Source organism: Glandiceps talaboti, chromosome 16 (assembly GCF_964340395.1).
Source record: "Glandiceps talaboti chromosome 16, keGlaTala1.1, whole genome shotgun sequence".
Lineage (NCBI taxonomy): Eukaryota > Metazoa > Hemichordata > Enteropneusta > Spengelidae > Glandiceps > Glandiceps talaboti.
In genome coordinates, this window is record NC_135564.1 from 20,757,622 (window position 1) to 20,769,709 (window position 12,088).

Here is a 12,088-nt window from a genome sequence, read left to right on the forward strand (position 1 = left end):
AAACAAAGTTCTTTATTTGCACAATTAAGTGTCAATACTTCTCATATCTTTACTAACATTGATACACCTTTTTGAAATATGCTTGATTTATGAATTTATTTAGAAGAAGTACATGTACAAGAAGTGACATGGACACCTATACACCTTGACATGAACACCTATACATATACAAGTAGTTGTACACATAGTTTCCTTCATCAAATCTCAAGATCTCTCTTTGAGATGATACGCTACAATCATACCATGTTGGCATCCTGACTATGTTGACACCTGTATAAAGGACAATTGCCACAATGTCACACACACTCCAAAACCCTCTCCCCTAAAATGAATGTACATGTATGCAAGTGGGACATCGACATGTATATCTACATGTATGATATAAACCATGCTGAAAATTGTAGCAGTCATGATATAATGTACATGTTAAAACATGGAAAACACACTAAATCCTAAATGGATACCCAGTACTGTATATTACATAGCAGTAAATTGAATCAACTTATCAACAATTCAGTAGTAAATATAGAACCTTTTATCGATGAAAATGTGAAGTAAAATTCTTCAAGAAGTGTGAAAATGAAATTCAGCAATCTTATTGACGCCTGGAATCCATGCAAATGGAGGTTTTGAATTTGTTATTTTCCATCATGCCTGGCCAGATGCCATTGATTGTCTCCTCAAAATCCAAAATCCGCTTTGGCCTGGATTCTAGGCTAGAACCCTTCCTCTTAAATGAATGAAGTTGTGTGACATGCAATCGTCTATAGGAAATATGCCATAATTCTCGTTATGGTGCATTTGCTTGTTTGGTTGCAGTACTGGGTAAGCAGGAAGGAGACAAGGTTCATGCAAGGACATACAATGTAATTAGTGTTGTTTAGTGACTACATGACTGGCCCACTTGAGCCCAGATCCCATGACTCTGTTTACTAATAATAGAACACATATTAAAACATTAAGTCCAACTACTACTGTTACATTATAATGTCCACAGATATAAACAAACCGATATGTAAAAGCAATGTATGAACCTATATCATATATGTACCTGTATCAAAGAACACCTGCTGTTGTTTTTTGTATCAGTTGTATCATTGTTTTTTTCTCCAAATTCTGTCTTTGTATGAAGTCTTTCCTGTAACTGAGAAGTCAACTCCCACCTTTGTACTTAGAAACAAAGCTTAGAGTAGACATGTTAAAGAGATGTGGACTAAGAGGCTTTGAAACCAAGTCTGTGGTGGTTTTCAAAGTTATATATGTCATAGGGCAATATTAATATCCTATCTAATTAATTGGTGAGAGCTTTTGTACCAGTTGAGCTGATATGATGATGATGATTCAACATAACTTATCAGTCATTGGGATTGAATATATTTACAAGGTTACTTCAGTATTTATATAAAATACCCCTCCTTAAAAAACCCAAAGCAAATGAACAATAACAACAACAACAACAACAACAACAACAACAACAACTACAACCAAAGAAAAACTTGGAATTACAAACTACCTTTTTATCAAAGGATAACTCTAGTGTTGTTAATTTTGAAATGTGGTCTACTAATAATACCTATGTTTTATACAACTCATATTTGTATGGCTGTCATTACACCATGCAAGAGCCAAGTTGAACCAAAAATATGGAATATACCCATATACATCATTCTACATTACGAGAGCATGCGTCCGTGTCATGACAATGTGTGTATGTGTCACTAGTTCTGCTGTGTTTGAAATATGAGTCAAAATATTGAAAATTGCCATTAGTTTTCCTGATTTTTCTTTTCATTACTCGTGCTGGTATAATTATGTTGTCTTCAATATTTTTCTTCATTCAGTCGAAAAATACGAGTAACCGACATGTTGTCACCACTTGTCTTGTGACACCTAGTGACAAAGACCCCTTAGGTCACTCATATATTCCTTGGCTGAACAAATAAAAATATTGGGGAATAATATCTAAATATCTGAAAATTGTAGGAAGAAATAGTTGACTTTGATATAGCCATACAGACATGAAAGGTCACTGCCTTCAAACAATGTCATGTAACTACATCTTATATTTGTGACCCTGTGACCAACTATAATATTGGGGTGGGGCTACACAGGTCATAACATAATTTAAAGTGTACATTAAAATTTTGTGAATAGAAACTTTTCAAAATATTTCCATTATTTGTTGCAGGAACTTATGTTTTCTTTAAATACTGTTCACTTGACAGGAAGCAGATTTCACCAGTACCCATGGATATGATGTTATCATTAAACGACTCAAAGAGGGAAAACAAATGCTGAAAGATTTAGAAGAATTCTTAAATAAAAGGTAAAATTTTAATCAGTAGACTTCAATACACAATTGTATATTACATATTTTATTTGCCAGAAGTTAAGAGAAATTTACATATCAAGTGAGGAAAAGGAATTACTTGTAGTTAAGTAAATTCATCGGCAACTTAAAAGTAAATACAAAAAAATAACTTTAAACTACTGGGGGACCACAAAAATAGTTTGTTGAAACTAGTTGGGTTTGTGGCCCAAGGAAAACATATACAGTATTATATAATATATGTATAACATAAAACAAAAGGAACAATAAAAAACTAAAACAAACAAACCATATGCATGAAGTACAATGTCTTGATACAAATAATTATGCCTGTTGAATATATGTACAAGGGGCAAACAAGGGTTTATAACAATGTTTCAAAATAATTTATCTAGTAAATACTGCTTTAATTGGGGGAAGGTAGATCTTGTTGCTATTTTTTTTCACTTGGTTGGGTAATGAATTCCAGTGTTTTGTGGCTGCGTATACACATGTATATTATCTTTACATGCATTGAAGGTGGGGTGGGATGGTTGATACATTGCGTTGCTCCACCCTGAACAATTTTAAAACATGCAAAAGGGGTTGGCTGATGCATGAGGGTGTGTTGACATGGCGTAACTTAAAAACTAAGTGGATATATATTAACATTGTATAGTTTTTTATGGTGATGATGATGGGTGGGGTGGGTGGGGATCGAGTCAAAGGTGAGACATTAGTGTGTGTCATTGTTTTAAAAGTGATTGGTTATATTTGATTTGATCTACCTGTCCTCGCCAGAAAAAATGGTAAGAGTCAGTTATTCCTACATTGCTTGTACCAAATAGTTCCTAGGATGTAATAGAGTCAGTTATCACTACAATGCTTGTACCAAATAGTTCCTAGGACATAATAGTGTCAGTTATCCCTACAATGCTTGTACCAAATACAATGTAGTTCGTATGACATAATACAGTCAGTCTGAATAGCCTTACTCAATACTTGTATCTAGCAGTTGCTTTCACTGCCATTTTAAGTTGATAAAAAAATGTTGACAAGTCCTTTAGTCTACATAAACACTTTATTACCACCATTTTGATCCCAGGCCACACTAGAGGTGTTTGCCAGGGTCTAAAAACGTGTGAGCCACACGAGGTGTTTGTCAGGGTCTAAAAACATGTGTGTGCCACACGAGGTGTTTGTGAGGGTCCAAAAACATGTGTGTGCCACACGAGGTGTTTGTCAGGGTCTAAAAACGTGTGAGCCACACTGGAGGTGTTTGTCAGGGTCTAAAAACGTGTGAGCTGAAAGGTCAGTGATAAAGTATTAACACAGACTAAAGGATTAATTGTTCACTTTGTTTTTTATCAAACCTATAACTATAACCATGTCTCCTAATTGTTTCATCATGATTTAGTTGGACCGACTGCAGTTTTCTCTCAAGCTAAATTAAGTGAACACTAGTCTCTTTATTCAGGAATAATTTCTGCTGAGTTTATTGAACCATACTGTATGTTGACCACCCTGGTCTGACATACTGAAGGCCTGTTAGTGTATACTTAATCTGCAGTGTTAATTTCAACACAGTGATAAGTCAGTTTCACTTTTGCTTTCCATAGATTTCATCCAATAATAGACATGTAGAATACTTAGTATTCAGTTTTCTCTGACAATCACTTCCTGTTTAATATATATTTTGCAGAACCAGAAATGACTCGGTGATATAAACAGACATTTTAAGGAACCTTCATAGTCAAAATAGCACCACCTGGTCACCTTTGACCTCGCACCTCACACTTTATTATTGTCAAAATAAATGACATCAACAGAAAATACTACAATGATTAATTGAGAATCTTTCAGTATCCTGCCATTGAAATATGTCATATAGTAAAATTTGATTTAATATCCTATATCCCGAGAACTTTATATCAATTATCCCAATAGCTGTAACAGTGGTCTATATTTTTTTGATTGATTTTACCTGTTGAAAGATATACCAAATCTTTCATAAACAATATAGTTATTTGTTCCTTATAAATTCCAATATAATTATTAAGTCAAAATACACTGGTGGAACAGGATGAACAAGATTGACAGTTTGCAGTCAAAAGCTCTTAGCCTATCAAATTATGTGCATTGGTTAAAATTTTAGGTCAAAAGACATTGTAATATTTCTAGATTTTACATGTACTTTGATCCCCGGCTGTACAAAAATATGTTGATTTGCTTGTAATGTTGACACTTTGCAACATCTTGCAGTATTTCTAATTCATGCCATGAAATTAACTAAACAAGGAAATAATGCTATATATCTTTATAAGTTCAGTGCCTTCCATCATAGTGTTTTATTATAGTCACTTGTTTATTATATCATGGTTCAAAACTGTCAAATATTCTTGATAGATAACAAAATGTTTACTGTTGAACACAGCATGGTAATTATTACAGGGGATGGGCACTTTAATGAAGTCTATATGTATTTTTGCAACCCATAACATCAAAGTAAAGCATTTTCTGTATGTACCATAATTGTTTATAGCATCTATATCAAGTACAATTCATAACACCAAAGTAAAGCATTTTCTGTATGTACCATAATTGTTTATAGCATCTATATCAAGTACAATTCATAACACCAAAGTAAAGCATTTTCTGTATGTACCGGTACCACAATTGTTTATAGCATCTATATCAAGTACAATCCATAACACCAAAGTAAAGCATTTTCTGTATGTACCGGTACCATAATTGTTTATAGCATCTATATCAAGTGTAAATGTATATGGTTTCATTTGCTAATTGATCACATTGGAAAGGCCACATGCTAGGCTTGTAAATAAACCAATTAACCATGTATAAATGAGAAAGTGCTTTACTCATTGTTATGTTACCATCATGTAAGGGAATTTCAAAAGCTGAATGAACACTGAGGAACAGAAGATTTCTCTCTCTTCAATCACAATCCTGCTGTGTTCAGCAATAAATGTGCTAGTCAGTAAAACAACCACCTCAACTTGCAAATTAAATGATTGATGTTGATCATTAAATGTGTATGTTATAGTTTGATTTTTACTGTTATTTCAATCCATACATCTGGTATGTTGAGAGACAGTGTTCTCCTGTTACTATGTACATATACCATTACCAGTCTAGAATAATAAAATATTTTACCTTTGTGATTTAGTGAGATTGTACTAGTTTTGCTTTCAGTTCCTGTATGCACTTTTAGTTTTTGAAACCAGATTGACTGAAGTACATAAACCATTAAACAGTTTGCACCAATATTCACACTTAGTCTACCAGAATCACAGTTGTACAAAACAACTGTAGGAAATCAGGCATATCAATCTCAGTAATTATCATAAGTAATGGTCAGAAGTCAAAGAGATAATCTCAGTAATTAGCATAAGTAATGGTTAGAAGTCAAAGAGATAATCTCAGTAATTAGCATAAGTAATGGTTAGAAGTCAAAGAGATAATCTCAGTAATTAGCATAAGTAATGGTTAGAAGTCAAAGAGATAATCTCAGTAATTAGCATAAGTAATAGTTAGAAGTCAAAGAGATAATCTCAGTAATTATCATAAGTAATAGTTAGAAGTCAAAGAGATAATCAAGTCTCTGGGCTAGTCTGTTCAGATATAGTAACACCAAGACAAGTCTCTTAGCTAATCTGTTCAGATATAGTAACACCAAGACAAGTCTCTGAGCTAATCTGTTCAGATATAGTAACACCAAGACAAGTCTCTGAGCTAATCTGTTCAGATATAGTAACACCAAGACAAGTCTCTGGGCTAGTCTGTTCAGATATAGTAACACCAAGACAAGTCTCTGGGCTAGTCTGTTCAGATATAGTAACACCAAGACAAGTCTCTTAGCTAGTCTGTTCAGATATAGTAACACCAAGACAAGTCTCTGGGCTAGTCTGTTCACATATAGTAACACCAAGACAAGTCTCTTGGCTAATCTGTTCAGATATAGTAACACCAAGACAAGTCTCTGAGCTAGTCTGTTCAGATATAGTAACACCAAGACAAGTCTCTTGGCTAATCTGTTCAGATATAGTAACACCAAGACAAGTCTCTTAGCTAATCTGTTCAGATATAGTAACACCAAGACAAGTCTCTGAGCTAATCTGTTCAGATATAGTAACACCAAGACAAGTCTCTTAGCTAATCTGTTCAGATATAGTAACACCAAGACAAGTCTCTGAGCTAGTCTGTTCAGATATAGTAACACCAAGACAAGTCTCTTAGCTAATCTGTTCAGATATAGTAACACCAAGACAAGTCTCTGAGCTAGTCTGTTCAGATATAGTAACACCAAGACAAGTCTCTTAGCTAATCTGTTCAGATATAGTAACACCAAGACAAGTCTCTGAGCTAGTCTGTTATATAGAAACACCAAGACAAGTCTCTGGGCTAGTCTGTTCAGATATAGTAACACCAAGACAAGTCTCTGAGCTAATCTGTTCAGATATAGTAACACCAACACAAGTCTCTGGGCTGTATCAGTGACTGTGACATCCAATTGGGTTACCTAGAATCGTCTGTCTTTTGCCCTCAGACCAACTTTTTCAAAACGTAGCTCTTCCAAACAAACTGAACTCAGGAACTCTAAGCTCTCTTTGGTAGCACTACTAGCAATACCCCATGCAGTGAGTTATGAAATGATCTTGAAGGAAGAATTATTTAAGAATTGAACAATTTTTACCAGGAAACAAGGAAACAGCATTTTTGGTTGTAATCTTGATAGTGTTTGTAACTAATAATGAATACATACACTATCACCATTATGGTATCCAAAATGACTACATGGAATTTGAGTCTGTGGGATATATAGTCACAATAAATCAGCTTAAAATCCAATCAGGGGGAGCACCGTAAAATTCAATATATTACTAGCAACCATAAATTGTGTTTTAAAAGTGAGTATTTGTGGTGTTGTAACAAACATAAATCATTATACAATGTAGGAGCCTCATAAAGCCAACACTGCATATACAATGTATTATATGTAACTGTCCATTGATATACATGTACATTCTCATAGGGAATATAATGTTTAATTAATTAATTAATTTGAAATATGTAATTACATGTACATTGAATTTACTTCAGCTGGGTGAGTATCAATATACAGGTACCTGTATTGATTGTAAAGGCAAGAGGCTTTGTTATGTTTGATCTGAGTGGGTGCATGCTACTCACCTAATGACCCCTGCATTTTTGCCATTGATGTCAAGAGATCTATTGTGGGCAAGTCAAAGTTCCACCCATAGGTAGTGTTTTTTGTAAGGCGGGACTGACAGTTCCCCAACCATTTTACCAGCATTGCTTAAGCCAATCTGATAGTAAATATATCTGTGCTGATGAAAGTGTACTGCCAAAATAGCAGCTATTATGTTGTCAGAGAGAGAGAGAGAGAGAGAGAGAGAGAGAGAGAGAGAGAGAGAGAGAGAGAGAGAGAGAGAGAGAGAGAGAGAGAGAGAGAGAGAGAGAGAGAGAGAGAGAGAGAGAGAGAGAGAGAGAGAGAGAGAGAGAGAGAGAGAGAGAGAGAGAGAGAGAGAGAGAGAGAGAGAGAGAGAGAGAGAGAGAGAGAGAGGGATCTTGAGGGGTGGCATACATATTAGTCTACAGTAACTATCTATTCATCTAGGTAACACATTACAAATATAATTTGTTGCTAAGATTAGAACTTAAAACACCTACTATAAGATAACAAGTTTAAGCTATAGATTACCTTATCAGAAACAAACATGGAAGTTGAATACTAATTTTATAGTTTGTGTAACAAATGCTGGTGGAAACAAACAGGAGTCCTATATCAAATACAAACAATAAAAGTGACTGGTATTGGGTTTAAAATGTATGTAGGCTAATTTTTTATAATACAGTGATATATAGAACAAGTTGTAAAAGTAAAAAAGTGGCTGACATACATGTACAATATTTACAATTATATAGTTGCCATGAAATTCATGTTTGTTTTAGCTAACTTGAACAAAATGCTGTATGTATTGGTAGAGTGTCTGTCTGTCTGTTTTGGCTGGCATCTGAGTGCAAATGGAAAGTTTTCCTTTGAAGTCTACCTTATGTACACATTTCCTTTGCGTAATCATTACTACATGTAAATACAAATAACTATAGGGCTGCCTTTATGTACTCATTTCCTTTGTGTAATCATTACTACATGTAAATACAAATAACTATAGGGCTGCCTTTATGTACACATTTCCTTTGTGTAATCATTACTGCATGTAATACAAATAACTATAGGGCTACCTTTATGTACACATTTCCTTTGTGTAATCATTACTACATGTAATACAAATAACTATAGGGCTGCCTTTATGTACTCATTTCCTTTGTGTAATCATTACTGCATGTAATACAAGTAACTATAGGGCTGCCTTTATGTACACATTTCCTTTGTGTAATCATTACTACATGTAATACAAATAACTATAGAGCTGCCTTTATGTACACATTTCCTTTGTGTAATCATTACTACATGTAAATACAAATAACTATAGGGCTGCCTTTATGTACACATTTCCTTTGTGTAATCATTACTGCATGTAATACAAGTAACTATAGGGCTGCCTTTATGTACACATTTCCTTTGCGTAATCATTACTACATGTAATACAAATAACTATAGGGCTGCCTTTATGTACACATTTCCTTTGCGTAATCATTACTACATGTAATACAAATAACTATAGGGCTGCCTTTATGTACACATTTCCTTTGTGTAATCATTACTACATGTAATACAAATAACTATAGGGCTGCCTTTATGTACACATTTCCTTTGTGTAATCATTACTACATGTAATACAAATAACTATAGGGCTGCCTTTATGTACACATTTCCTTTGCGTAATCATTACTACATGTAATACAAATAACTATAGGGCTGCCTTTATGTACACATTTCCTTTGTGTAATCATTACTACATGTAATACATATAACTACAGGGCTGCCTTTATGTACACATTTCCTTTGTGTAATCATTACTACATGTAATACAAATAACTATAGGGCTGCCTTTATGTACACATTTCCTTTGTGTAATCATTACTACATGTAATACAAATAACTATAGGGCTGCCTTTATGTACACATTTCCTTTGTGTAATCATTACTACATGTAATACAAATAACTATAGGGCTACCTTTATGTACACATTTCCTTTGCGTAATCATTACTACATGTAATACAAATAACTATAGGGCTACCTTTATGTACACATTTCCTTTGCGTAATCATTACTACATGTAATACAAATAACTATAGGGCTGCCTTTATGTACACATTTCCTTTGCGTAATCATTACTACATGTAATACAAATAACTATAGGGCTGCCTTTATGTACACATTTCCTTTGTGTAATCATTACTACATGTAATACAAATAACTATAGGGCTGCCTTTATGTACACATTTCCTTTGTGTAATCATTACTACATGTAATACAAATAACTATAGGGCTGCCTTTATGTACACATTTCCTTTGTGTAATCATTACTACATGTAATACAAATAACTATAGGGCTGCCTTTATGTACACATTTCCTTTGTGTAATCATTACTACATGTAATACAAATAACTATAGGGCTGCCTTTATGTACACATTTCCTTTGTGTAATCATTACTACATGTAATACAAATAACTATAGGGCTACCTTTATGTACACATTTCCTTTGTGTAATCATTACTACATGTAAAATCTAAATACAACTTAATACTGAAAGCAATTATCATCAACTAAATTGAAATTGTAAACAATGCATGTAAACAAGAAATGTTTTCAATTTTCTAGTATTATTGTATGTTACACAATGCAGAAATGAGATATCATTATTTAGATGAAACCAGTAAAAGTGCAAAAAATAAGACAAACGATTGTTTCAATTTGCTCTAAAATAATTGAGTTACCATAGAGACAGCTGTCACTGTTTTATTAATCAACAAGTCCTGAGAAAAGCACACTCAGTTCTAGCCATTGAAGTCGTGTTTTATCACCAGAATCTGATAGCTTCCATCTGGAAGATGTTTCAGATGTACGCTTGTAGGTCAAACAAGCACACATTTTCTGTTATTTCCACTGCAGTGTGGCTTTTGATGACCTTTCGAAATCTTAATATCTGTTGTGAGAGTGTGTCTTTGCATCAATGTGATGTTTAGTTGAATGTGATATTTAGTGAAATGTTGTATTTGTGTTGTAGTCAATGTGATATTTAGTGAAATGTTGTATTTGTATTGTAGTCAATGTGATATTTAGTGAAATGTTGTATTTGTATTGTAGTCAATGTGATATTTAGTGAAATGTTGTATTTGTATTGTAGTCAATGTGATATTTAGTGAAATGTTGTATTTGTATTGTAGTCAATGTGATATTTAGTGAAATGTTGTATTTGTATTGTAGTCAATGTGATATTTAGTGAAATGTTGTATTTGTATTGTAGTCAATGTGATATTTAGTGATATTTAGTATTTGTGTTGTAGTTTGTCTTTTTTGTGGTCATAATGCCAAATTGCCTCAAATTGCTCAATATTTAGATAAATAAAGTTTGATATTGAAAAATAATCATGGCTATTGTATTGAACTTCAGAAGGTATACTATTTTGGACTTTGTTTTATCTTTCTACAGAGCTAAAGTCGAAGACACATATGGGAAATCATTGATCAGACTTTCCCGTAATTCTGGTGGTAAGGATGAAATAGGGTAAGTTATAATGATTGATACATGTATATCAGTCAATCTGTTTATATCAGTTTCTGTTTACAAGGTGTGCAAGAAAAATAATTCTCTCCTAGTATGAGAAGTTTATGTCATATAGAATGATGGTATATTTACCCTAGATGTAACTAATTTTGAAAGTAGACAGTAAAATTGCAAAAGTAGGAGATAAATCCTAAAAGTAAGACCCATGAATTTGCTCAAAAGTAAGCTTAGTGGTGATACAAGAATGTTTTAAATACAAATTCCTGGCAAAACATTGTTGAATAAGCAACTGTTTTTGTTGGCTACTAGCCCTTAACCACATCCCTGCTATTACATACCTCAATAATACATAATGCAACCATACAATCAATGTTGTAGATATGACCAGGATACTTGTAAAGGCAGGTGAGATTATTTACATAATGCAGTTGATATTTCATTTGTAATATGGAGTGATTATCCCACATGATTGGATAATAGATTAATCTGTCTGATTTGAGACGAAGGGAAGATAACTTTGTTTATATCATTCTGACATGTGTGTGTTTTAAAAGAACGTATGTCACACCACTAAATGTGCTGGTAGTGTATATTCATTAGATGCTATTATTTGAATTTCTAAAAGTTGTTAATCACTCAAGGTAATAATTAAGGCAATATTATGTGAGATATGACTGACATTGCTTTCAACTGACATCAGTCATTGTCATTGTCATTTCATTTATTTTATTTGTATGCTAAAGTAAATTATCAAAAAGAACCACAGAGAATTGTTTCTATACTGCCGGGTAGTTGCTAATTTGTCACAACACAAACATGTCATGTGTTTGCTAATAGTTGTAGGTAAGAACTCACACTTACAATGTCTAAAACATTATATAGCTAAAATGATGTATGCTTGGTGTTTCATTCATTGGACATTATGTTTTTGACACACAGAGATAGACATATTTCAACTCTAGACTAACAATAACAGAGACACAATAAACACAGCAGGATCCTTTGCCCAGGAATTTAATGTGTCATTTATTGAACTGTTTG

At 33.4% G+C, this 12,088-nt stretch overlaps 1 protein-coding gene across 2 annotated transcripts in view; it reads left to right on the top strand.

Annotated features, from left to right (window-relative positions):
* The window catches only part of LOC144447525 (proline-serine-threonine phosphatase-interacting protein 2-like), a 41,818-nt gene that overhangs the window by 4,778 nt on the left and 24,952 nt on the right, over positions 1–12,088 (top strand). Inside the window, exons 2-3 of one of the 2 annotated variants that reach the window (XM_078137571.1) lie at positions 2,226–2,326; positions 10,973–11,047. In XM_078137571.1, coding sequence (XP_077993697.1) covers positions 2,226–2,326; positions 10,973–11,047 — 176 coding nt within the window. The remainder of the gene's footprint in view (positions 1–2,225; positions 2,327–10,972; positions 11,048–12,088) is intronic. The other variant, XM_078137572.1, reaches the window with a different exon arrangement.